Source organism: Mercurialis annua, linkage group LG8 (assembly GCF_937616625.2).
Source record: "Mercurialis annua linkage group LG8, ddMerAnnu1.2, whole genome shotgun sequence".
NCBI lineage: Eukaryota > Viridiplantae > Streptophyta > Magnoliopsida > Malpighiales > Euphorbiaceae > Mercurialis > Mercurialis annua.
The window spans coordinates 43,338,321-43,364,575 of NC_065577.1; the positions used below are offsets into that span (position 1 = coordinate 43,338,321).

Here is a 26,255-nt window from a genome sequence, read left to right on the forward strand (position 1 = left end):
TGCTAAACGAATTGGATTTCATAGTCAATTTCACTCACTTTTAAACCTCTCGTATCTGTGGGTTCGACTTCGACTTATCGAGTATTACAAGTTGTTAAGTAAAATTATCAATAGATGTATGGATGTTTATCACATATATTAATTGTGTTACAACAAGCCAATAAGTATTAGCGATAGAAATTTTTTTAATTATTAAAAATTGCACATGGATAACGTATAATTAGTTTGTTGCACGAATGATATTGCTGAAACGATTGCACTGAATAATTTTTCTCGATATACATATTTCAAAAAAGGCATAAAATGAGTCGCTCAATCATTTTACAGCTAATCACAAAATGGGATAATCTTTTATAAAATATATATACATTCAAAGAAGGTAAAAACTCTTATCATGTCTCAATTTAAATAATGGATCCACATTGGTTGATAATGGCATCTTAGTGGGGACTATATAATATATGGTGGATTGGATTAGGCACTTTGTAGATATCATCAAAATAAAAATGATAATTATCAAATTAATGGCTCTTTCCGTTTGACTTGTTGTGAATGGAGGCCTCTCATTCAACATTTTGTGCACCATTTTGACAATTCAGATTCTTCACATTATCATCATAAACCAAGTTTTCCTCGCTTGTAGTTGTCTTCCTCATATTAATATTGTCTACAAAATCCTCCCCTTGATAAATCCTCTTATTCTTTCAGTTTATATTGTATTTTTGAATCTGTAAATTCTAGAGTGAACGCAATGATTAAAAAATAATGTGATCCGCTACAGTTTAGAATCCATTTTAAAAAAAGTATAATTAATTTTCAATTTTATCACTTATTATTTAGTATTATTTTAGATTAGGCTTTTGCTCCTAACATTACTTTGTCTTTATAGCCAATAGAAGTCTAACATGTGACAGTTTTGTTTTACATACCAACTTCTTTAGCTTAATACATAGTATAACCCCTGAATTTATACCCTTTTACTCATCTAATTTCTAAATTTAACGGTTGACCTATCGAACCCCTGAACTTATTAAATAATCCCTTTTGACCCCTGAATTTGATAATTTATAACTGTTTAACTCCTACTCGTCCACCTGGCTTTGGCGCGTGTGTTCCAATAAAAATTGGCGCGTCAGGGTAAAAAAGAAAAACTTAGGTAAAAAAATAAAATGGCTTAATACGTCATTTGACCCTTGAACTTGTACTAATATACCTACTTGACCCCTAAATTTTTTATTCAACCATCACACCTCTAAACTTGTTAAATTATCCTTCTTAACCCCTAAATTATCCTTCCAGACTTTATATTTTTTTTACTACATATCGTTTATTTTGTATTTATTTTATGTAAATTATCAATTTTAATAAAATTATAATAAAAATAGTTATATCTTATATAATTATTTTCATTTAATCTAATATTTATTTTATTTTATTTTATTTTTTGTTAATTTTAAGTATTATTTTCTTATATAATATTTATTTATAGTTTATTAAATGTTTATTTTATGATTATCATAGTTTATTTATGTTTATTATCTATATATTTTAAATTTATTTTTATATTATATAAAAACTATATTTACCAATATAATATAATATTTACTGGGCATTTGAGCTGCCTCTAACCTGATCATTTAAATCTCATCTCGTGTATTGCAGTTGCAAAATAAATTAAAATGAATATTAAATTAAATGGAATATTTATTCAATAAAATATAATTATTTTTCATTGCAATTTTATTCGAACTGATAATATATAAAACAAATAAACAGTATCATTTAAACAAATAGTGTATAAAATATGGAAAACAATATTTTTTTATTAATTATTAATTAAACTAAATATATATTAAAAATAAAATATAAATTAAAATAAATTTAAAACTCTCAAATTCAGGGGTTAAGAATGATAATTTAATAAGTTTAGAGGTGTGATCGGTTAAACAAAATGTGTAGAAGTCAAATAAGTAAATTAGTATAAATTCAGGGGTCAAACTATGTATTAAACATTATATATTTGGTGATGTGGTAGACAAGCTAGCAGTCTGGTCAAAGATCTTTTGCCACGTCACTGCGTTTGAGACTCAATCTCTGTTTCAGGGATTAAAAAGGATTATTTAATAAGTTCAGATGCTTGATGGGTAACACTTTAAGTTTAGAGGTTATATGGGTAAAAAGGTACAAGTTCAGGTTAAACTATAGAGAAAAATTGACAAATACCCTACATGACTATAATTAATTAGATTTTTACTGTTGACCAAAAAAAAGTTGATGACATACTTTTAAGTTTTCAAATTGCACAAATAACTTTATGATATTTGAGAATTACTGTCAACTATAAAAAAGGAAGGAGTGGTTACAAGAATCAAAATCTCCTACAAAATCTCAAAGAATAAATATATAGCAATTAATATTCAAGAATCTTTAATAATCCTTAATTATAGTTACTGATAATTTGAATTATATGCCATAAACGGCAAAAAGAAAACCAAAAAAATAAAATGATTAAAAAAATGAAAATAACAAGTATTTGAAAAACAAAAAAATCCAGCAAAACAAGAAATTCATCAACTCATCATAAACAATCAACAAATATGAATACACAATATAAATTCATTTATTTGTAAAAAAAACTGATATACTGTCAATTTACATGTAGTTAACCATTAATAAATTAAATTTAATAAAAAAAACTATTAACATCATAAAATCATTTTTAGATAAATCTAACAATAATATATCATAAAATTAACAGTACACCAAATTAGTTAACTGTCAGTTAACTTTAACTAATAAAAAAAAGATAATTAACATTATGTATTCATGTTTTAGATAACCAATACAAGTATAGTTAATCAATAGTTACTCGTTAGGAAACATATAATTATCCTCTAATTATTTTTAAAATTATTCAAATATAATAAAAAAACAACTGAACTTCAAATTTCAATTATTTTAAAAATAATCATACGTATAAAAATAACTGTCTATTAGTCACATATTAATTAACTGTAATTAAAAAAAATTATCACTATATATTCATGTTTTATATAAAAAAATCATACAAAGTTAGTTAACTATTAATTAACCATTAGAAAACATATAGTTAACCTTAATTATTTTTACATCATTGTTAATATCCCAATTACAATAAAAAAGACAACAGCTGCCGGCCACCGCGCCTTCGTTCATCGTTCGCTTTCGTTCATCGTTCGCCTATCTTCGTCCCACTCCAACAACTGCTTTCAGTTCACCTATAGTTAACCATCAGATAACTCCATAAGAACCCTTACACAATTAACAAACAAATAAAATGCATAAAAAAATAAAAACTAAAATAACTAACATAATACAGAGTTCATAAAAAGGGTCTAACACATAAATACATTCTAATCTTAGTTCACCCATAGGTAACCAACATACAACTAAATATTAACCATAAACAGATTAAAAACATATAACGTGCATTAAAAAAAATTGAAAAATTAAGAAAACAAATACATAATTTAAACACATCTAAACAAAACAACCAAATAGACAACATTTAGTTACACACCCTAAAATACATTATTGAATCACAGGAAACAAAATACAAAAATCAATTAAAGGTAAAAAAATAAAGAATTTTAATAAAAATTACCTTAACAGAAGTATGAGGAGAAGGAACAATTTTTCTTCTTCTTTTGATTATCAGTGACAGTGAATGCCTCGAAATCACTGTCACTATCTTCTTGATTACTAAGAACTCTAGGGTTCTTACTCGAAGTTTGAGCATCATCAAAATCAACTTTCCGTTTGCTAGATACCCTCTTCGATTTTGCCATTGCGGGTGTCTTTGATGAGGATGATTTCATATCAGAATTATTTGTTGAAGACGCCCTAGTTTTCGCCATTCCAGAATTTGTGTCAACCTAAAATCAAAGAAATGAGAAAGATTTGGAAAGTGGGATTGGAGAGTTGTTTGTGGAGTTATTTATGGAGTAATTTTCGGAGATATTCTTGGAAGTATCTATTTCAAATGTAAACATGCAATCGGCAATTAAAAGAGGGAGGTTACCATTTACGATAATGGCTTTTTTCTAATTTAAAAACCTATAATTGCTAACTAAAATCCTAAAATTCAAATAAATTAAAAGGGCCCCGTAAATCTCAATTCTCATTTTTGAGGTCGTATTATTCTAATTAAAATGGTCAAAGCCCGTAATTACTCTAATTTTCTCTAGACTATATTAAGCCCAACTTCTTTACTGGATGGGTGAGTTTTTATATGAGGCAATATATCCAACTAGGTCATTCAACTTTTATGCAAAGTTTATATATATATTCTTAAATTTATTTTTAATGGTAAAAATGCTCAAATAAACTTATCATAACATAAAATTAAAATTAAAAGTTTTTATATAATTTTAACATAAATTGTAATTTTATATATTATCTCATCATAATTTAAAATTAAAATTTTACATATAATCTCAATAAAATTAAGACAAAATTTATCCAAAAAAAAATTAAGATAAAATTTATTTTAAAGTCCATGTACATTTTTTTTTTATTTCGTTCCTAATAGTTTTTTTATTTGGTATTTTTATTTTTAGAAATAATTTAATAGTCCTTCTGTTAACGTGCTTGATAGTAATCATGCACCTAATCTTAAGTCACATGTATATTAATACCATGATTACCACTTGTCTATCAGTTTACTATTAGACAATGGATTAACAAATCTTAAAAGATATAAATTCATATATATTATTACATCTAAACACTAAAGGGATTGCTAGTCAGTATGGCAACTCCATTAAAAAGAGTAGCACTACAAAGAGCAACCCGAAAATAATATAATTATTTCATGAAATTTGTAGGGTTGGATATTTAATAAAAGCTCAAATCATTTCAAAAGCTAAAAAAATCGAGGTAATACAACAAATTCGTCGAGTATGCAGAGACTCTTCGATTTCGTATGTTTCCATCCAGCTAACTTTAAACTCAAGGTAACTTTTGTACTCGTCGAGTATCTTACTTACCACGAGTTTAAGTCCAAATGATGACAAATAAACTCGGGGTGAGGTTACAAACTCGTTGAGTTTGAAAGTTGGCCTCAAGTTTGAACTCCTACAAATTGGTCCAGACTCAAGATAAGCTTTATACTCGTCAAGTATATTGCTCACCTCGAGCAAAAAGCACATAAAGCAAAAATTACAAGATACCTTAAAAATCATTCAACAGTTTTTTTAATTGCACTTAATATCAATAAAGAAGGGGTTTACTATTCGCCGTCCCAAATTACTACCCACCGTCCAAGTTTTGACTGAAATGCCCCTAACATAATTTCAATTCAAAAACAAAAAAACAAAAATCCTCTCAACTCAAAAATCTCTCAAACTCAACCTAAAATTCCAACGATAACCGGAGCCGATTTATGTCGCAATCAACGGGAAATAAAAGATGAGAACCTTCGATAATTAATTTTTTTCGTTTTTAACTGTTTTAATAGAAAAGAAACTTTTTTTTATTTTTTTAAGAGCCATCGCCCGACGATGGCGATGGCCCTGTGCACCATCGCCTGGCGATGGCGATGGTGCACAGGGACAATCGTCCCCGAGGGACGATTGTCCCAGTGGATCATCGCCAAACAATGGCGCCTATGGGCCATCGTCATCGTCTGGCGATGGCCCATAGGCGCCATCGCTATTGTTTGGCGATGGCCCATAGGCGCCATCGCCATTGTTTGGCGATGGTCCATAGGCACCATCGCCATTGTTTGGCGATGGTCCACTGGGATAATCGTCCCTCGGGGATGATTGTCCCTGTGCACCATCGCCATCGCCAGGCGATGGTGCACAGGGCAATCGCCATCGCCGGGCGATGGCCATTAAAAAAATAAAATAATTTTTTTTTATTAAAACAGTTAAAAACAAAAAAAATTAATTATCGGAGGTTCCCGTCTTTTATCTCCCGTCGATTGCGGCATAAATCGGCTCCGGTTATCGTCGTGATTTTAGGTTGAGTTTGAGAGATTTTTGAGTTGAGAGGATTTTTATTTTTTTGTTTTTGAATTGAAAATATGATAGGGGCGTTTCAGTCAAAACTTGGACGGTGGGTAGTAATTTGGGGCGGTAAATAGTACACATAAAGAATAAACAAGTTCATTTATAAACTCTTTTAATCGTTTTTATGCAATTTCATCTTTCGAGAATGAAATTTGTTTAAGATTTTTTTACGATTTAAAGATCAATAAAAAGAGAAAAATGTCAAAGAAAATTAGACTTGTGCAATCTGGTGTTTTATTTATTAAATGGAAAACACTCAACCAAATGAAAATTGCACATATGGAATTTTTTAATAACAAACATGTGTTAAAAAAAGAGAAAAAACACAAAAATGTACGTGCTACATTAAAGACAAACCTTGTTCAAAAGGTTAAAAAAAAGATGAAGAGATTATACAACTAATCAGATTAAAAAAAATTAAAACGGTTATGAAATTCTTGATTGATTATCACCACGACTATACTGGGATATATTGGAATTTTTTTGTTTGAATTTAGAAGCTAAATTTCTTGGTGGTTTGAAATGGAAAGGATATTTAAATCGTGAAAATTGTTTTAAATTATAAGTTTTATAGGTGGCAGGACATCTACATAATATTCTAACAGTGTTGATTAATCCTTTTAAAATCAATGGTTGATATTATTTTGTTTAAAAACAAAGTACAAAGACCCTTTAGATTAATATTGAATCATAATCACTTAATTTTGGAACTAATCCATCAAAGTCTTTTAGTCCAATTTTAGGATGAGTTGACCAAAACTTATACCCCAATGACCCCCCATTAGCAAAAGGGCGTTATCATGAATTTGTTAAAGTAACAATCTTACTCGTAATTCACAAAAATGGTTAATTTAATTGGAAGAGACATTCGGAAGACAACATCTACTTAGTTCTTTTCATTTACTATATTATTTTATGCAAACACTGAATAATTGTCTCTTCGTCCTTTCCCATATTCGCATCTCCATCCCAATTTTTTAAATGATAGGATATGATTGAGATCATGAGATTTATTCACAAAATTAATTAACCAGTCTTCTATATCTTTAGTAGCCAATTGAATCAAAAAAAAAAAAAAAGTAGCCAGTTGAATTAATGCAAAAAATCTGATATAAATTAATTAACCATCTTAAGTACTTTAAGTTTTATGTTACTAGTAACTTTTTAGGACAAAGTACACATATAAAGAAACTTTTTTAATATTAGCCAGTTGGCATTAAATTCTTTTATCCTTCCCATCACTATATTTAGCTTTATATATGACCCCACTTATAGCTCTTTGTCAATCATATGCCTCAATTCAGTTTTCTTGGTGGCTTAATTAAACATATTTATTTCTTATTATACTTTAGAAATTGCTATGAACGACTCAAGGTTTTATAACACAAACACACACATGTAATAGTTGAATTGAAACAGAAATGAATTAAGGTTGATTTAGTTTAAGAATGATGCAAAAAATGACAAGTGGTGGTCATGATATTGATATCCCATCAAAAAACTAAAAAATAGGATATTGTCGGCCGGCAATATGCACTAATAAACAAAGAAAGCAATGAAATTGTGAAATCATTTTTTAATTATATATATTTTGAGTATATCACAAAAACATCACCAATTACCAAAGGAAAATTAATGAGAATTTCCACAACAAATTACTAATGGAGTGTATAGCATAAACTAACACACATGTGATATGATGCGATCAAGTGGGGCCATGTGGTGGTGTTGAAAAATTAGAACCGTTGATCTAATTAAACCCCAGTGAGAAGTAGGTAGGGTTGAGCCTAGAATGGAAATATGATTGCAGCATAAAGGCAAACATGATTACTATTTGGATGAACTGCTTCTAATATTTAAAAACAGCAACAGCAACAGCAACAGCAACAGCAAGAAAAAGCGTTCCCATGGCAGAGAAGGCACACTTTGTGCTGGTGCATGGAGTAGGCGGCGGGGGCTGGTGCTGGTATAAGCTGCGGTGTCTGATGGAGAATTCAGGCTACAAGGTGTCTTGTATTGACCTCAAAGGAGCCGGCATCGATCCCACTGATCCTAATTCTCTACTTTCTTTTCATGATTACAATCATCCTCTCATCGACTTTTTGTCTTCCTTGCCCGATCATCACCAGGTGCTCTTTCAATAATATTCCTTCCGATATATGATTAAAATTCTTAATTAGTATGAATCTGGCAAAATATAGGTAATATTGGTAGGGCACAGTGCGGGTGGGCTAAGCGTAACGCACGCAACTCACAAATTCTCAAACAAGATCAAGTTAGCTGTCTATTTAGCAGCCACCATGCTCAAGTCCGGCTTCTGCACTGATCAAGACATTCAACAGGTAAATTCTATAGCCCTTCAATTACAACAATGAGACAACATATTTTAACTTCAAGATTCAGCTTCTTTTTGTACTGCAGTGCTGCATCTGCATGTATTAGATTGATAGTAAATTAATGGGGGAGGGATGAGATTTATATTTGGATATTATTGAGTTGTTATCCACTTCACTCACATCCTTCACTCTATGCATATACCTTACTTTTCCATTTCATACCAAATTTAATAACTGCTAGTATAATTTTAGGGCATTTCTAATAATATTATTATCATCTTAAACTTTGTATAAAAAATGGGAACATATTAATTTATCATTGTTTTTTTTTAATTTACCCTTTTTTATCTTATTTTGTCACATAATAGTTATTTGAAGAAAATAATAGATTTATTGTAGTAATTTTTTTATTGATTAGACATGGTAAAATTTCTATCAAATGGACACTATGGATTGATTGTCGTATTAATGGTGCGCGCCTTCTGTATAATTTTTTTGGCCTTTCACCATGTCTATATTATTTTATTTAGGGTTAATCATTAAGAAAAACCCTCACCTTTTAATCCCTTTATCAGTTGCATCCTGACGTTGCAATTTTCTCAGTTGCATCCTAATTTGCACCTTTGGGTTTCAATTCCACCTTTTAAATCAAATTAGACTTTTTTCACTCGAAAAAAATTCATAAAAACTCTTATAAAGTATTCGTTTGAACTTTTTTCCACATAAAAGGTTAAAAAGTTAAAAACGGATGACTTATTTTAACCTTTTTTCAAATGAAAAAGAGATTAATTTAGTACTTGCGGGTGGAATTGAAAACCAAATGTGTGAATTAGAGTATAACTGACAAAATTGCAACATTAGGATGCATTTGAAAAGGGGTTAAAAGGTGGGGTTTTTAAGCCTTTTATTTAATATATTATTATAATTTTTTATGTATATAATTATTTTTTTATATTCTATGATCATACCTTGAATAGTATCCAATAGTCTTATCTATTCAATAATATCAGATGTAAAAATAAAATAACATACCAAACGAATTAAGTGATAATCTAGTGTTATCCAAATCAAAAATCAGAGTCAGTAGTGTACTACTAGTAATTATTATGAGGTGACATGTGATTTGGTAATTGATGAATATGTGGAAGCTAGCTGTTAAAGAAAACTGAGTCGTCTTGCTTAAAGGACTGTTCTTTCCCAATGCATAAAGTTTAAGTATTTGTTTGGAATAATTCATTTTCAGCTCCCTAAACTATACATATTTTGTCTATCCGGTCTTAAACTATTTTCTATTCTGAGAAATTTTTAAGTAGGCTCAATCTATCACGTTATTAATGGACTAAACCTATCACATTATGACACATCATAAAAATAATGGCACTATCGTAATATTACTATTTAAAAGTGTAAAAAAATAATAAACCAAATTACGATAATGCCATTATTTTAATGACGTGTCATAATATGATAGGCTAGTCCAAAGATAATGTGGTAGACTGAATCTACCTAAAAATCTCTCTTCTATTCTTATCTAGTCCTTTAATTTAGCGAAATGCCATTTTCAAGTTCCTAAACGATAAAAACGATGTTGTTTCGTTATTTTTGGAAATACTATTTGTTACCCTAAATGATGTCGTTTTTGTCAATTAAGGACTCAAAAATAATTTTTTGCTAAATTGAAAAACTAGATAAGAACAAAAAAATAATTTAAGATCCGGATGAACAAAATATGTATAGTTTAAAGACCTAAAAATGAGTTATTTCTATTTGTTTTTACCTTTATATTCACCAAAATATCAAAACTTAAACAACATTGTTTTTTATCAATCAAGAACTTAAAAATGATTTTTTCACTAAGTTGCAAGATCAAATAAGAAAAAAAAAAGTTTAAAGACCGGATAAATAAAATATGTATAGTTTAAGAAACTAGAAAATGAGTTATTCCTATTTGTGTTTTTACCTTTTTAATCACCAAAATATAAAAACTTATACGTACAGGGAGTTCCTGATCTATCGTCATACGGGGACGTGTATGAGGCAGGATTTGGATTAGGGAGTGATAAACCTCCGACCAGTGTCATCATCAAGAAACAATTCCAGCGCCAAATCATATACCAATTGACTCCACTCGAGGTATATTTTTATTTTACTAGTACATGATTTGAATTGAAGATACTATTTAATTAAGTTTAATCCTTGTGCTGAAGGATTCGACTCTAGCTGCCATGCTGCTGAGGCCAGGACCCATCCAAGCATTACAGTCGGCACAGTTCAAGAAAGAGGAGGAGGACGACGACGGGATAGAGAAGGTGAAGCGCGTGTACATAAAGACACTGCAAGATCATGTGCTGACACCACAACAACAGGATGCCATGATCAACAGGTGGCCTCCCTCTCAGGTTTACGCCTTGGATTCTGATCACAGCCCTTTCTTCTCCTCTCCCTTTCTTCTCTTCGGCCTGCTTCTTAAAGCTGCTGCTTCTGTCTCTTCTAATATTATTTAGCTCCCTATATTTTACCTGGGGAACTACTTCTTTAATTCTTGATATGTTATCTTCTTTCCAAGGAATTTGACATTGAAATAAGACTATATGGCTCCAAAACACAAGGGGAAAATCAAACAATTCAAATCATTAGATTGTATTTCTAGCGAAGCATCTTTTGTCAGTTGTATATGCTTTTTTATTCTCGCCATATAACACCATCTCAACTTCCACCTTTCTGACATTCCAAAGATGAACATTAGTTATTTATACTAGAAAAACTAGCCATTTCTCACCCACTTGTGCAAAAAAGAACGATTTCGCAGGGAACAAATGAAGGAAAAGTTTAGAAAATACGAAAAATTCTCAGTGAGAAAGCACTATGGACCACCCTTTTCAAGCTTTTCCATCTCATCCCGGTGCTTTCTTTCTGCTTCCTCAAGTTCTCTCTCAGCGTCCTCCTCTTCCTCAATATCATCAAGATCATCAAATTCCTTGCTGGCTGCCATCGCTTTCACAACTGGATCTCTCAGCTCAGATATTAATCCACCGCCAACTTTGTACTCGTCTTCATCCCCAATAAGAAACAGTCTCTGGTCAGGTCCTGATGCCATAGGAATGTCGACAGCTAAAAGCCTCATATCATACTGCACACCACATAGTATCATATTATAACGTTTAGACCAATATGTGACCGTTCTTATAATCATCCGAGGAAAAGGAAAAAATCTTAAATATGAAAGCAGTAGCAGCTACATAAATTCATATTTTAGAGATATAAAAGAAAATGTATTGGACACAAAAATAAGCAGCATAATGAATTAAATTGAGAGGACACTTTTGAATATGTTTAAGACTGTGTTCATCTATCATGCTGGAAGACAGATATCCACAGAAACACAGGGACTACAAGTTCTCCGAAGTCTGAAATCCCAAAATACAATTATCTTTAGCTATTTAGGACGACAGAGACTACACTCCTCCTTTTACTCCCCTCCAAAGCTCAACAACTTCAGTAAAAGGCATAATATTTTCACCAGCCCCCGCTATAAACATACATCATTTTTCAAAAGCCTATGGTATCTCCAAATATGACATCAAATTCTATTTCCAAATAGGAATCAGACTTGTATTTTATTTGTCTACTGGAAAATGACTGGCATGTGAACAGAATTTTCACTAAAAATTATATCTAGCCAATAAATAATTACCCACTAGTAAAAACATTGAAAGTCAATTGATTCATATTTAATCCCTGGAAAAAATTGGAAAAAAATGTTTTCTTCAATAAAGAATAACCATATAATTTTTTTTTGTAGTAACACATAATAATATTCGCACAAAATGGGGCAAAAATATGGGATTTTCCTGCGACTGCTAATGAAGTACTTGGCGGCGGTTTCCGGTCAGTAGTTGTTCTCTGGTAAATCCCTTTGATGTTTATGAGTTTCTATAATCGTAGACAACTTCATGCTTTTACCACAACATTTTCATTATTAACATCTATATGCATGCTAAATGCTACAATAAGCATAAAAATGTTTTAGGGACATTTTCTCAAATAAATGCTCAAATCTCATATTAGAAGTCACATTATTAACAAGGAGTCAACAGTTCAATCCATTCTTCACGAGAAGAGCCACTCATTTATTGTCTAAGAAGACCAACAATTGACTAGAGAACAAAATACATCATGTTCATAATCACGATCACTTCAATAATTTCCAGGAGTAAGTTTTGTTTATAAAATAATATAGAAGAGATAAATAAGATTAGCTTTCATCAAAAAACAAAAACATGCTTCAGCATTTTACTTCCCTCCATCATATAGTGCAAGGTAATGATTTTAAAAATCTCAATGAAATGCTGTAATGCCTCATTACATGAGCAAAAACAAATGGAGAATGAGATATTAGAAGCAAACCTGGCCTTTTTTCTTTTTAACTTCCACGCTGACTAATCCCTTTCTCTCAGAACCTCTTATTGGGAAGATAACAAAACATCTTTTGCTTCTAAGCCTTGGCTTGAAGTTTTTCAATGTAATCCCACCTCCGGACATCACGTAGGCTCTCAAATCTGTTCCAGTGAGTGGAGCGCCCATAACCTCAAGAATTGCAGCAGAAGTATTAAGCTTCCTCATTGCTATTCTATAAACTCTATCAGGATTGACTGTGATTCTAGAGCGGAGATAGAGTCCCTACAACAAATTAGAAACACGTAAGATGCAAACCTTTTAGCACGACTAATGCTGCAGCACCACAACAGCAATAGATCAACCCACTAATCCTGCTAAGACATTGATTTCTTTTTGCTTTTCCTTTTTAGAGAGGTAGGGATTTCATATCGAAAAGGAATGCACAGATCAAGCAGTAATAATGATAGCCACAGATTAGCTCATTCACTTGCAGCATGATGAACTGTGAACTATTGCCAGATCTACATTGAGATATGACACTTAAAGAATGTGCATGTTATCGATGCGTTTCCAAAGAGAGATTGCTTACCATCAATTCAGATTATTCAAAAGAAATTAGTCTAAGCAATACAAATTAAGTTAGTCAGTAGTAGTTTTCCAATCTTGTAATTAATTTGAATTCATCAAAAACAACGAGCTTGTATTGATGTGAGCACCAATGGAGTTATTCATGCTAAATGTGCTCCAAAATGGAAGGAAACCATCCAATAAACTAAAGGGAACACTATAAAGTAGTTTTATTGATGAAATAATAAGACGAGATAGGGGAGGGGCTTACAGCAAAGGCAACAATGGCAGAGGAAAGGGCAAGAAAACCATACTTGGCCATGCCTTCAGAGAGGCCAACAAAAGTATTGGCAATCCCGAACATGATCCTCCAGAGCAAACCACACATAACCACTCCACCTGCCCCCACCAGGAACAGAACATTCCTCTTCCAAAAGGCATCCATCTGCAGCCCTATGGCTCCACGATACCTGGAGAAAGCAGCCGCCGGCTTCTCAACAACCTTTCTAGCAAAGCCAGTCACAGTTTTGCCGCCCAAATTGGAAGAAGAAGAAGAAGAAGAAAAGTGTGTGTTCATCCCATAATACCAAGGGCTACTGCTTCCCCTCTGTTTAGAAAGAAGCGATAATGAACCCACATTAACTTTTGTAGCAGTGTTATATAGGGAAGTTGATCTTGAAGTAAATGAAGGGTTTAAGGAAGAGAAATAATGGCCTTGAGTTGTAATTCTTCTAGAACATAAAGAGGAAGAAGAAGAGGATTTTGACAAGTTTTTGAGCTGGAGGAGAAGTAGGATTTTTCTTTGGGACATTTTTGTTTTGGATTCACAAATTAAGTGAAAATTTAAAACATTTGCGAACTAGAAATAGCGGCAAGAAGATTAAATCTGGCGAACAATGCTCTTCTTTTTCTGGTTTGATTTGGGGAGAAAGGAAGCTGTTTATTTGATTTCTTTCATTCTTGCGAAAACGGTGTCGTATTAGAACTGAAGGGGCACGTGGCGAAAAGAGATAGCCTCCACCGCACTGTTGAAATAGACAAAGAAGAAGAAGAAGAAGAAGAATTAAGAGAGAAAAGATGAAGATCTTCCATATTCCTTGCCTAGAAGATAACTACGCCTATCTGTGAGTATTGTTTTGTGTTGGCTGTATTGAATTTAATTTTATGATTGACTCATATGATATGTACTATAGGATAATAGACGAGGACACTAAAGAAGCAGCAGTAGTGGATCCCGTGGAGCCGCAAAAGGTGCTTGACCTCGCCAATCTCCATGGCGTCCATCTCAAGTTCCTCCTCACCACTCACCATCACTGGTTCTTCCTCCTCCTTTTACTTTTATGCTATATCTCACTTGTTTACATATGAACTGAACTCAAACACAGGGATCATGCTGGGGGTAATGAGAAGATGAAGGAGCTCGTCCCTGGGATTCAGGTGTGCGGTGGTTCCCTCGACAACGTCAAGGCCTGCACCCATCTAGTTCACAATGGTGATACCTTTACTCTTGGTTCTCATCTCACTATTTTGGCTCTCCACACTCCTTGGTATTTCCATCATTCTCTTGCTGCAAATCCACATCACCCTTATTTTAATTCACAACACTCTCATATCTTCAACCATATTTCTTATGCTCTCTATTATCAGTCATACTAAGGGTCACATAAGTTATTATGTTACTGGCAAGGAGGGAGACCATCCTGCAGTTTTCACTGGCGACACACTGGTTAGTTTTACCCTATTTTCATTGTTTTTTATACCAATATTTGTTTAAAGTACCTGACAAAATCAAATATGTTGTGTGCTTAGGATAATTTTATTTTTCGGTTTGAACAATTTCTCATTGCTAGAGAAGTAGATAGAATGTATCCAGTTAATCATACAATGTATATAGGATAGGTAGGATACTTGCCATTGCTATTTATCAGGTCATTTGAACAGTAGACCACCTAAATTATCCCCATTATTTAAAGATTGATCCTTCCTCTTTAGTAATACACTTTTAAGCAATGCGTCATTACCATCATCATTACTGTGTTTTTTTAACTTATTGCTTATGCAGTTTATTGCTGGTTGCGGGAAATTCTTTGAAGGCACTGCAGAACAGATGTATCAATCACTTTGTGTCACGTTGGGTTCACTGCCAAAACCTACTCAAGTCTATTGTGGTCACGAGGTAATTCTTTTTCTTTTTCATTTTCTTGGTTTACAACTTTAGATAACATTAAAATGCTGCTTTCTTTTTCTCTCGTGGATGAACTAAACTGAATCTCCTTATCATTTATTTATGCTTTGAGATCTCATTGAAAATCAGATTTTATTGATATTTCTTATAACTTAAAGTTCATCTCTCCCTCATTTTTTTTCCTTTGGGCTATTTCTGTTGTTTTTGTATTTCTGCCCATTTTAACTTAGACTGCTATAAAGTTGAGTACTTCACAGATGTTTAACAACAGAAAAAGAGTATAGTTACAAGGGTTTAGGTGACTTTACTAGTGTTTTGAATATCTGAAAATGGTTAAGTGAGGATATTGACTTTGGGGTTTTTCCTATTCTAAACAAATTCATGCGAGGATGCATAAAAGGAAACTTTTAATTGACGACATGATATGGAAATAGGAAAGGGTATTAAAATGAAATCATTTGTTTGAGCATAATTTAAGTGGCATTCACTCTTGTCTTTTGATTGATTGGTAAGGATGCGTTATATGCATGCTCTATCAGTATCACTAGCATTGCAGCTCCCCTTAGGAAAAGGAAAAAAAATCAATTAGCATGCAATTCAATCTGGATGCAGGGGTGATCTAATGGCTACTTTAGTAGTTTGCAAGTGAACATTATAGTTATGTATTTAATTTTAGTAAATTGGAAGATCAATTCATTTTCTGATCTCCACTAACGTGGTTGTTCTTTTTTGATATTTGTTTATTTTTATTTTTTTCCAGATTAGTTTCAGTTGACATGTAACATCTGGTATTATATTTCTCCAGTACACTATCAAAAACTTGCAATTTGCTCTATCAATTGAACCGGATAATGTGAAGTTACACGAGAAGCTTAAATGGGCTCAGAAACAGCGCCAAGAAGGTCTCCCCACCATTCCCTCAACAATTGAGGAAGAGTTGGAGACAAATCCATACATGCGCGTGGATCTTCCGGAGCTTATGGTTCCTCTTTTTACTCTCGTTCTAATTGGGTTAAACAGAAATATATACCAAATGAAAGTTGTGGAAATGATAAAAGATATGGGACTTAGATTTGGAATTGTACCCTTTCTCAATGTTCTATATTGTTAGGCTTCAAGCTTTCACAAACTCCTGCATAACTTTTGTATTATTTCTGCATATGCCTTGTTGTGCAAAGATCTAAAATAACTTGCTTATCTAAAATCTTGCTACATTCGCAGGCAAAAGTGGGCTGTGAATCTCCTGTTGAAACCATTCAGAAGTTAAGGAAGCAGAAAGACAATTGGAGAGGCTAGATCAGGATTTTTTTTATCTTCTTTATGTTATGTCCGAGGGCATCAAGAAGTTAAACTTTATATCTGTGAAGTCGATGAAAATGCTTTGGTTGCAGATCGTTATGTAATATGCAGATGCTAACTGCAAACTCTTTTCATGTTTTTATTATGAAATGACATGGCATGTTTTAAAATAGTTTGTCCAGAGATAGCAGATGCATCTTCCCCATTTGGCTCTTTTGCTTTCTATCTTTGCAAAGGGCAGTCTATTGTATGTATATAAGTAATAGAATCTGATTTCACCTCAGTTGTTGCTGGAGGATTGTGCAATTAGGACACTATAGTCTGCTGTGCTTTGGTTTCAGCTACAATTTTGAGCCTGTGAAGTTCTGCTGGACAAAAAACTAGTAAAATCTTGTTTAACTCATCTTCGAGGCAGATTGCATGTAAAGTGAATTGTACCAATGATGGGAGAATCCATTCCGTGATGGTAACTTTATCTTAGCTTGAATTATGGTAGTTTTGCTGCTAATTTGTTTTTATTGTTAGGGGAGAACATAAAAGCATGACTTGTATTGGAGTGCAAATCTCGGAAAGAGAAATAAATAAATACTTTAAATGGAGTGTGTAGAAACAAGTATGAATTTTCTGTTAATAAGTGGAGATGAGCGTGATGCTAACTAAAACATGTGCTGGAACAAAATAAGCTAACTTGCTTAAGGTTGGGTTAAGACACCTCTTCTTCATTGGTCTGAAGTTGAACTCTCGGATCTCTGTGCAGTTGCATCATCTAATTTATATTGTATACTCCAAAGACCTATTAAATTTTCCTGGTAATGTTTCCTGTTTATGTTCTTCATTTATATTCTTATTTTTACAATTTTATTTTCTCTGCAGTTGGAGATAACTTTTCAAACTTCTTCCTCTAAACAACTGCTACATTATTATTTGAAACTTCAAGTGCAGAAACCGGAACGCCAGGCTCAAATATTTGCATGCGCCAGTTTTACTCCACAAGCAACCATTGGTACTGGTTTTAACTCGGGATGTTTCAGTCATCTCTTTCTTTTCTGTTGGAGCGTGCTGGTATTGTTTTAACCCCACCTTCCGACCAACTGCATCAAACCAGCCAACATTTGTTAGTCGATGGAGCTTTCCCTCCAACTCAGTTGCCCAATTCTGCTGCCACTAGCAATAGAATTAGCACGGCCGAGGTTCTTATTCAGATTGCTGAATCTGTATACAGTGATCATCATGGGATAGGAAGAGAGGAGCAAAATAACGAAACATCAGATAGTGAAACAAGTACTGATAATGGAAGTACAACTGATGAGAGATTTGATTTAGTGTCTTCTCCTGCATTAGCTCCTCGTTCTAACCGTATAAGCTTGATTGGGGATGTTGTCTGGGATGGGCAAGATTCTTCTATCCAGGGTACTGAGTTGCACCACATTGGCAGATGGATTGAGCAAATTTTTCCATTCTTCTTGCTGTTGCTAGTTGTTTTCATTCGTCAACATTTGCAAGGTAAATAGTATTGATGTTGTTTTGCATTCTTGGCGGGTACATCTACAGCTAATAAGGTAGAGCAGTGTGTTTTTTCTTTTATAATCTAGATTGACTTCAGTTCAACAATGATGTTCCATCTAATGGCTTGCATTTGCATCACTTGCTTGGTTTAAATAATTTTGTCCTTGTAATATGTGCTGTATATTCGAGAGTCTGGTAGAAGGAAAATTTCGGGATTATATGATTGATAAGACTGCATGGTTTAGACTTCCCCTGTTCATCCTGGAACATTGACAATCTAATAGATATTTCATCATTGACGAAAAATTTCATAACATGATATAAGGAGTCAGACTTCTGCAATTAATTATGTATTCTAATCAGATTCAGATGTTGATTGAACTTGGGAATTCAGGAAAATTATTTGGCTGGTATTTTTTTTCTTTTCAAGTTTCTTCCCAAACCATGAAGCAAATATTGTTCAACTGCTTTTACTTAATAAGCCAGTAAATCTCTTAGTCTCTTTCTTATTTGGAATTTGGAAGTACTTACTCTTATAGTAGAATCTAGAGAGCATATGTTTCTTCACTTATAATTGCTTGAAATGTGTCTTATCTTGTTTCTTTCTCTTTTTTGCAATCTTGAACTATTGTTCAAGTCGGCTTATTTTTATTCTTTTATACTTTCAGGATTTGCTGTTGCAATCGGGATTACAGTTATACTTCTCAAGTCAAATGACATTCTGCAAAGACAAGTTGCTCTAAAGGTTATCTTGTTTGTGTGGCATTTACGGAAATTATTTCTTCCAGTTTAACTTCTGTTGTGAAAATAGTTTTAAAAGAGAAGGTTAATCACTGTTTATGCAGGGAGATAGCAAGATCTATGTTTTTGCTCTGATCTCCATATTTGGCATCCTTTATGTGATTGGTCTTTACTATTGTTATCGAAATGATGATCTTTTGCCTCCATTGGTCATGCTCCCTCCAAAAGTCTTACCACGTTTTCGGACTGCAGTATTCATCATCATAATAAATGGTATATCTTTTGAGTTTTGAGCAGTCCTCATGAATTTTAATTTCTAGTAATATACAGGTGTTATGGTGATGGAGGTATCTCAGTGTTTAGATGCTGCTTATTTGGTAAACTATCTATGAATAGCAAACCATATAAGTTTAATGAAGCATCAAGACAATCAAGAGTTATCATTCTTTCTGCATTAGAAATATTTCTTTATATTATAGCAACTAATCGTCAGCTTTCCTGTTCAATATGGTTTAGCTTTTTTGGAATGTGTCATTTTTGTCAACCATTCTGATTTTTCGACAAATAGAAAGAAAGAAATATTTTGGTGATAATTGCAGTCAGTCCTTGCTCTTTTGCCAGATTCATCCTTTTGCACACTTCTTTTGGTTCAGTTTTCCCTTTCAATGTTTTTCATGTTCCTTTAAACTCGTGTCTGTTGTAATGAGTATTCTCTAAACTTTTACTACTTTCAGATGCATTGGTTCGACAGGCAGCAATGACTTTCAAGTGTTTACTGTTATTGTATTACAAGAATGGTGGTGGCCTCAATTATTACCGGCAGGTGAATGATGTGATGCCCTACAAAGTTATGTTTCATTTCAAGTATTACGTTCAACTGCAAGTCCGTTTTTTAGAAGTTTGAAAGAACCTTTGACTTCAATTTGGAATTTGGTTTGTAAGGGTCAAATGCTAACGTTGGTTGAGCATATGTTGCTGTTGTACCGCACCATGATACCAACGCCTGTATGGTTTAGATTCTTGTTGAACAAAGAAAATGGATGCCTCTTCTCATCACTGACGACAGGGTTTTATTTAACATTCAAGATTACTTGTGTAATTGAAAAGGTAAGTTGTGCTCAATGATTGTGGTTCATTCTGTCTGCTTGTGTTGCTGATTTGCTAATTATGTTTAGTTAATTGGTTGTGATTATAGGTAAAATCCTTGCTTGCAGCCTGGAAGGCGTTATCACAAAAGGAAGTTCATTACAGATCATATGCAACTGCGGAACAGGTGAGAATGGTGATTCAGGCTCCTGTATTTCCAGGGAGGAAGAAACTTGTAATTTACTTGTAAACTGTTGAGATGTTTCTTTGAAATTGAAATTGCAGCTGATATATAAAAATGTGCATCAGAAGTAATGAACTGAAGTTATTTGATGCAGGTAAGTGCAGCAGGCGATCTGTGTGCCATTTGCCAGGAAAAGATGTATTATCCTGTATTGTTGCACTGTCGACACATATTCTGTGAAGAGTGTGTTTCAGAATGGTGAGTTTGCTGGTTGCTGAATTTACTGTAAAACATGGTCAAAGTGGTATTATTTGGTGGTGCAGGTTTGAGAGAGAAGGGACGTGCCCATTGTGTTGGGCGTTGCTGAAACCGAGAAATGTGAGGTCATTTGGGGACGGGTCAACAAGTATAGTATTCCAGTTGTTTTGAAATATCTGGATCAAAGTGGATGATTGACATAAATAGAGGTAGGAGGGGAACAAATGGGATAATCCATTTATGTATAAAGGTGCTGCATTTCTATCTCTGCATGGGACCCTCATTGATGGTGGGAGATAGATATTGGTAGTAATATAATTAGGTTTTGGTGGCAAGTTGTTTTGTGCTGTCGTACAAAAAGCTGGTGTATTGGTAAGAAGAGATTAAAAGAAAGAAAGAAAAATATGTGCGTATGACTTTGCACAAAGTTAGCCTGAAAATGGAAACAGTATGATGATGGCAACTCGGACCTTAATCTGCAAAGGACCACAAATGCAGTGTGAGTGAGGCAGGAGAGGAAGTAATAAATAGAAAGATGACTTTCATTGTTACCATTTTTGAATTCAGTGCAGTCTCACCCCTGTAATGTCCATCTATCACTCTCTAAATTACTCATTTGTGATTTGAATAGAAAAATATAAAATATAAGATTCTCTCATACAATGATCAACTATATATATTTTTGCTGATAAGAATGTGTGTGTCTGCGTGTGTGAGCAAGGTATAGTGGATTAATATTTGATGTGAATAAAATAAGAGATGCATGAAAAATGTTTGGGGAAAGTTGGAGTTGCATATCCTAATGAAAGTGGAGGAAATGATGGATGAATGAGGAGATGAGAGAGAGGCAGTGAGGGATCTGCCGACTCATTGATTCAAGCTAAATATTGGACCTCTTTTTCTGTTTCTTTTCTTCTTTCATTTCCTCATACATACATATTGCTTCATCATTCACTAATTATAATATAGTATATCATATGCCAACAAATGCTTCTATTCCACCACACCCTATGCTTCCCAATTTTCATTTCTTCTTAACACAACTGCTTACATCTCTTTCTACCACTTTAATACTATTACTATACAAATTCCTCTCTGCTGCTGCTGCTGCTGCATTGCCCAACATGGATCAAACTAATCTTCCTCTTTAACCAATTCAACTCCATCTACTTTGTATGCTATTACTCATCTCTATAAATTCATTCTTATGATTTCCATTTGAACTAATAATTAATTAATCTGTAAGATTTAAATCCCTTCATTTTTATATTTCTATTATAATCACTAAATTACTACAATCAATATATATTTCTACCTTTCTCATCACCTTGCAATTTTCTATTCTGTTAATGTCAGTATGAAAATCAAACTATTTTTGCTTGTCTTCTTAAGTTTCATCAACAGGTTACTTAAATCACAATCAAACCCTTTTTTATCTAATAAACTTGTAATGTAAGTAAAGCAAAATCTTGAAAGGCCAACACAATACATACGGGGAAGCAAAAGTTTCTAAATTCATAGAATTCAATGAATACGTTATTATGGTAATTTATTGGTCATACAAAGTTTTATATGTAGAACTCATCATATAAAAATTAATATATCTGTATTTAGATTAGTTGTAAATTTATTTTTAAAAATATAATCAAATTGATAATATATATTTTAAATAAAGTATTAACAAATAAAAGGTAAATGAAATTATAACTTAAGAATCTAACGAAGCTTATAAAAGGATATTGAGAAATATTTTTTATATTTTATTTGAAATAAAAAGTTCGTGAAGGCAAGTAGATGATGAGAAAATTGCCAGCGCAATTTTTAGGTTTCAATTGTTCAATTTTTAATTTGAAGGGTTTATATGACAAATTTTGAAGTTTTAAGGGAAATTTGTGTAACTCTAAATAAAATGAAGGGCATTAAATAAGATGGATGATAGGAGAAAGTGCAGAGGAAGAACAAAGTAAATGAAGAAACCTCAACGCTCTCCTACTGTCTGTACCTCAGAGGTTCGTCTTCCTATCTCGTTCCGATTTGTTTTGCCTAATGTTTTTAGATTATGCGATCAATTTTTTCATTGAAATTGGAACTGAAAATTGGGTTTTTCTTGTTCGAATCATCAGAATGATAATGAAAAAGGTTTCAAAGTTTCCTTTATGTTTATTATGAATTTGTACTAATACATGTTATTTGTGTGTTAATTCTACTGACTCACTCTTTTTAAGTCTTTGGATACGGGAATCTGTTTTATTAAACATTTATTTTGGTTGCTGTGCTGAATTGCTGCTTATTTCATTCAATTGAATTATGCATTCTGGCAGTGGTCTACCTCTATAACTGCAACATTGCGTATCCTGTGTCCTATGGGTTCCTAGCAAGCCATATTCACCTCTCCTCATGACTTCCACTGTTTCTTCTTCTCGCGGGTTTCTTCCACCAACACCCCATGCCTCCTTTGGTTCTCCCAACATCATTCCTCCTCCTCCATCTATGGCCCACCCCCAAACCGACAGCCTCGAAACCGAGTTACTCTCTGTCTCTTGGAATCAGGACTATGGATGCTTTGCTGCTGGCACAAACTCTGGCTTTCGTATCTATAACTGCGACCCCTTTAAAGAAACCTTCAGACGCGATCTCAATAGTGGCGGATTCAAAATCGTTGAGATGCTCTTCCGCTGCAACATTTTGGCGCTTGCAGGCAGTGGTGCTAATTCCCAGTATCCTCCAAACAAAGTCTTAATTTGGGATGATCATCAAAGCCGATGCATTGGTGAATTTTCATTCAGGTCTGAGGTGCGTGCAGTAAAACTAAGACGGGACCAGATTGTCGTGGTTCTTGAGCACAAAATATATGTTTATAGTTTCATGGATCTTAAACTCCTTCATCAGATTGAGACTTTAGCCAATCCTAGGGGGCTATGTTGCCTTTCTCACCATTCAAATACGTCTGTTTTAGCTTGCCCAGGTCTTCATCGAGGGCAGGTTCGGATTGAACACTTTGGGCTCAATGTCATGAAGTTGATCAATGCCCATGACTCCCATCTTGCATGCATCACCTTGACTATGGATGGCCTGCTTCTAGCAACTGCCAGTACTAGAGGCACTTTGATCAGAATTTTCAATACCATGGATGGGTCTCGCTTGCAAGAGGTATCAGGCAGACATTTATTATGTTGATGTGAATATGTATGCAGTCTTAAACTATCACCACTAGTTTTCTTCTTGGTTTCTATCTTCTGGAGTTGCGTGATTCACAAATAAAACTATCATGCTGCAACACTTTGTAGTTTGTTATTTTAGTTATTGATTGTTAAACTTTTATCAGAAATACCTGCCTATGTGGCAGCTGCAAAGATAAGTAGTGGGCTAATCATGCTAATCAGCCTGTTTGAAATTTTTGTATTGAGGATATGAAATTTTTGTATTGAGGATAACATGTCATTTTATTTTAAGTTTTACTGCGCACAAAACCTTACAAAGACCTGGTTGATTGCAGAAAGGTAACATTTGTTTCCCATTTTATTATTCTGGCATGATGCTTTTATTGTAATGTGGAAACAAAATTCAAATGATGACCAGGCTTCATCTTGAACTGCTATTGATATTTTAAGATTCTCACATATAAATGTTAGTCGTTGTCTTCTTGTAAACTAAGTTGTGTATAGTTCAGATGGGATTCAGATTTACAAAGCTGTTTACTTATAGGTTCGAAGAGGAGTTGACAGGGCCGATATTTATGGCATTGCGCTGTCTTCGAATGTCCAATGGCTAGCTGTTTCTAGTGATAAAGGTACTGTTCACATTTTCAGTCTTAGAGTTCGAGTGGCTGGAGAGGACTCTTCCTCTTACTCAAGTCCTATTCAGGGTTCAGCATTGTTGAAGCAGAATTCATCAACTTCTCTTGATGCTCTTATTTCTCCAAGTTCTAGTGCCAACCCTGGTTCATCCTTGTCTTTTATGAGAGGTAAATATACTTAATCAGTACTATGCAGTGTGTATATATAATATAAGCTCTTCGATACAGTCTTAGGGGAAAATGTACCATAACTCTTCATTCTATGTTTATTTATATTTTCGATAAAATCTGGAACTAGAATGACTTTCATAACCAGGACCTGCATGATAAATTACCATAAGGTTTGGTCCGATAGCAAGTTGATTGCATGAACTCAGGTAATGAATTTTTTAAGATATATGAGATTTAAGCAACTGAATTGGTTGGATTTGTAGACAATATCTAGGAACCCAAGATTCATGTTCAAATGTTAGAATATTTATTACTGGTTACTTCAAAAGTAGATTGCTTTATTTTTTGGTTTACTTGGTGTGTGTTCTGTGGATAATATTACATGTGTCCTTCCTTTCTAGTTTTCAGACCTCTTCTTCTTCCTGCCCGTATCTTCCATTTTTTACAGGGAGGTGAGAATTCAGTTTTCTCCCTCTAGTCTTATCTTTTTGATACTTGTTCTTACAGGGATGTTACCAAAGTATTTTAGCTCAGAGTGGTCATTTGCCCAGTTCCACTTGCCAGAAGACACCCATTTTATTGCAGCATTTGGATCCCAGAATACTGTTATTATTGTTGGCATGGATGGAAGGTGAGGAGGATGTGCCCTGTTCTTTTATCTGCTGAAGCTGTGCATTTTATCATAATTTTAGTTTTGATTATATTTTGTTGCTTGATGGCCGAATAGATTAATAAACGAGCTCATAATACTATATCCCTTTCGGTCCCCTGAACCTTAACTATATCTTTAATGAACTTTCATTGTCGCTAATGTTTGGTTTAAGTGCAAATTTGAGATCCAAATTGCAGAGGCTTTTATTTTGTTGTTGTGTCTGTTTGCAAACTGTTTTCTTTCACTGTGAACAGTTTCTCACAGATTTGAATCATGTTATCAGTTTCTACAGATGCAGCTTTGATCCAGTTCATGGAGGGGAGATGGTGCAGCAGGAATATGCTCGCTTTCTGAAAATAGAGAGCATTCCGCGATAGGGATACGAGTCACTGTCATTGTCGTGTGTAAATACGGATCATCAATGTACATATTGTGAATGCTGTTATTGATTGCTGACGAGCAAAATTGCAAATATACAATATCGCAAATCTATCTATATAATTGAGAGGTTCAATAGAGTATTCTTAATAATTCTCACCGAATAAAGCATTTTTACGAGTTCCCACCTTTTTTAAATTATTTTTATTAATTATTTAAACTTTCAAATTTAGAAAACTATTTGTTTTTATAATGATTTTTAGATTGATTAAAGGCGATGTTTGGTTCATGGAATAGGTGCGGAATGGAATAACTATTCTATATAGAATGAATATTCTTTGCTTTGGTTCGTGGAATAGCTATTCCATGGAATGGAATAACTATTCCATGATTTTGTGTGATAAACACTCCTCTCAAAAAGTAAAGAATAGCTACCATTCCATGAAGGCAATACATCAATCGTTACCTAATAATTATCTAAAAATAAGTTTGAGATGATAACTAAAGAGCTTTAGATAGCAAGTATAAATTGTGATTGTTATGCAATCGTAATTCGTAAATTAGTTCCATTTGCATACATTTCACTATAGTTAAACAATGAATTAAAGTATTAAACTGTAATAAGACTAAGCAAATTGAGAGGTG

General features: G+C 33.3%; 5 protein-coding genes across 12 annotated transcripts; 4 read left to right on the forward strand and 1 right to left on the reverse strand.

Moving 5' to 3' along the window:
* The first annotated feature begins 7,756 nt into the window (after positions 1 to 7,756).
* LOC126660264 (methylesterase 17) lies at positions 7,757 to 11,043 on the forward strand. Its single transcript, XM_050353667.2, has 4 exons — positions 7,757 to 8,182; positions 8,255 to 8,395; positions 10,388 to 10,522; positions 10,597 to 11,043. Exons 1-4 carry the CDS (start codon positions 7,961 to 7,963, stop codon positions 10,891 to 10,893), a joined length of 795 nt encoding a protein of 264 aa, XP_050209624.1. The 5' UTR covers positions 7,757 to 7,960; the 3' UTR covers positions 10,894 to 11,043.
* LOC126660263 (uncharacterized) lies at positions 11,003 to 14,262 on the reverse strand. The gene is made up of 3 exons (XM_050353666.2): positions 13,626 to 14,262; positions 12,797 to 13,069; positions 11,003 to 11,519 (listed from the first exon to the last, which is right to left on the reverse strand). Exons 1-3 carry the CDS (start codon positions 14,163 to 14,165, stop codon positions 11,253 to 11,255), a joined length of 1,080 nt encoding a protein of 359 aa, XP_050209623.1. The 5' UTR covers positions 14,166 to 14,262; the 3' UTR covers positions 11,003 to 11,252.
* Positions 14,263 to 14,310: 48 nt separating this feature from the next.
* LOC126660265 (hydroxyacylglutathione hydrolase cytoplasmic-like) lies at positions 14,311 to 17,008 on the forward strand. The gene is made up of 7 exons (XM_050353668.2): positions 14,311 to 14,478; positions 14,548 to 14,670; positions 14,740 to 14,901; positions 15,002 to 15,080; positions 15,417 to 15,530; positions 16,345 to 16,521; positions 16,761 to 17,008. The coding sequence occupies exons 1-7, from the start codon at positions 14,432 to 14,434 to the stop codon at positions 16,833 to 16,835; spliced, it is 777 nt and encodes a 258-aa protein (XP_050209625.1). The 5' UTR covers positions 14,311 to 14,431; the 3' UTR covers positions 16,836 to 17,008.
* Positions 17,009 to 17,137: 129 nt separating this feature from the next.
* On the forward strand, positions 17,138 to 21,710 carry LOC126660259 (uncharacterized). Of its 6 annotated transcripts, none has more exons than XM_056103943.1 (9): positions 17,138 to 17,647; positions 17,712 to 18,341; positions 19,013 to 19,089; positions 19,190 to 19,358; positions 19,820 to 19,932; positions 20,028 to 20,192; positions 20,281 to 20,358; positions 20,510 to 20,613; positions 20,679 to 21,710. In XM_056103943.1, exons 2-9 carry the CDS (start codon positions 17,861 to 17,863, stop codon positions 20,782 to 20,784), a joined length of 1,293 nt encoding a protein of 430 aa, XP_055959918.1. In that variant the 5' UTR covers positions 17,138 to 17,647; positions 17,712 to 17,860; the 3' UTR covers positions 20,785 to 21,710. The 6 variants fall into 6 exon arrangements, with proteins under 6 accessions (XP_055959918.1, XP_050209611.1, XP_050209610.1 ...); XM_050353654.2 differs by having other exon boundaries at positions 17,776 to 18,341; XM_050353653.2 differs by having other exon boundaries at positions 17,781 to 18,341.
* Positions 21,711 to 22,287: 577 nt separating this feature from the next.
* On the forward strand, positions 22,288 to 25,763 carry LOC126660262 (autophagy-related protein 18c). Of its 3 annotated transcripts, none has more exons than XM_050353664.2 (5): positions 22,288 to 22,622; positions 22,935 to 23,763; positions 24,319 to 24,577; positions 25,088 to 25,211; positions 25,525 to 25,763. In XM_050353664.2, exons 2-5 carry the CDS (start codon positions 23,011 to 23,013, stop codon positions 25,607 to 25,609), a joined length of 1,221 nt encoding a protein of 406 aa, XP_050209621.1. In that variant the 5' UTR covers positions 22,288 to 22,622; positions 22,935 to 23,010; the 3' UTR covers positions 25,610 to 25,763. The 3 variants fall into 3 exon arrangements, with proteins under 3 accessions (XP_050209621.1, XP_050209617.1, XP_050209616.1); XM_050353660.2 differs by having other exon boundaries at positions 22,294 to 22,622; positions 25,516 to 25,763; XM_050353659.2 differs by lacking the exon at positions 22,288 to 22,622 and having other exon boundaries at positions 22,792 to 23,763; positions 25,516 to 25,763.
* The last annotated feature ends 492 nt before the right edge of the window (positions 25,764 to 26,255 follow it).

Coding starts and splice junctions, on each gene's coding strand:
- LOC126660265 (XM_050353668.2), top strand. CDS start 14,432: ATGAAGATCTTCCATATTCCTTGCCTAGAAGATAACTACGCCTATCT. Junction 14,671..14,739: donor CTCACCACTCACCATCACTG/GTTCTTCCTCCT, acceptor ACTCAAACACAG/GGATCATGCTGGGGGTAATG. Junction 14,902..15,001: donor TTGGCTCTCCACACTCCTTG/GTATTTCCATCA, acceptor CTCTATTATCAG/TCATACTAAGGGTCACATAA.
- LOC126660264 (XM_050353667.2), top strand. CDS start 7,961: ATGGCAGAGAAGGCACACTTTGTGCTGGTGCATGGAGTAGGCGGCGGG. Junction 8,183..8,254: donor CCTTGCCCGATCATCACCAG/GTGCTCTTTCAA, acceptor GGCAAAATATAG/GTAATATTGGTAGGGCACAG. Junction 8,396..10,387: donor CTGATCAAGACATTCAACAG/GTAAATTCTATA, acceptor TTATACGTACAG/GGAGTTCCTGATCTATCGTC.
- LOC126660262 (XM_050353660.2), top strand. CDS start 23,011: ATGACTTCCACTGTTTCTTCTTCTCGCGGGTTTCTTCCACCAACACCC. Junction 23,764..24,318: donor ATGGGTCTCGCTTGCAAGAG/GTATCAGGCAGA, acceptor GTTTACTTATAG/GTTCGAAGAGGAGTTGACAG. Junction 25,212..25,515: donor ATTGTTGGCATGGATGGAAG/GTGAGGAGGATG, acceptor TCATGTTATCAG/TTTCTACAGATGCAGCTTTG.
- LOC126660263 (XM_050353666.2), bottom strand. CDS start 14,165: ATGTCCCAAAGAAAAATCCTACTTCTCCTCCAGCTCAAAAACTTGTCA. Junction 13,070..13,625: donor CTGCCATTGTTGCCTTTGCT/GTAAGCCCCTCC, acceptor AATTTGTTGTAG/GGACTCTATCTCCGCTCTAG. Junction 11,520..12,796: donor TTAAAAAGAAAAAAGGCCAG/GTTTGCTTCTAA, acceptor TGTGGTGTGCAG/TATGATATGAGGCTTTTAGC.
- LOC126660259 (XM_056103943.1), top strand. CDS start 17,861: ATGTTTCAGTCATCTCTTTCTTTTCTGTTGGAGCGTGCTGGTATTGTT. Junction 19,359..19,819: donor ATTCATCATCATAATAAATG/GTATATCTTTTG, acceptor TACTACTTTCAG/ATGCATTGGTTCGACAGGCA. Junction 20,359..20,509: donor CATATGCAACTGCGGAACAG/GTGAGAATGGTG, acceptor TATTTGATGCAG/GTAAGTGCAGCAGGCGATCT.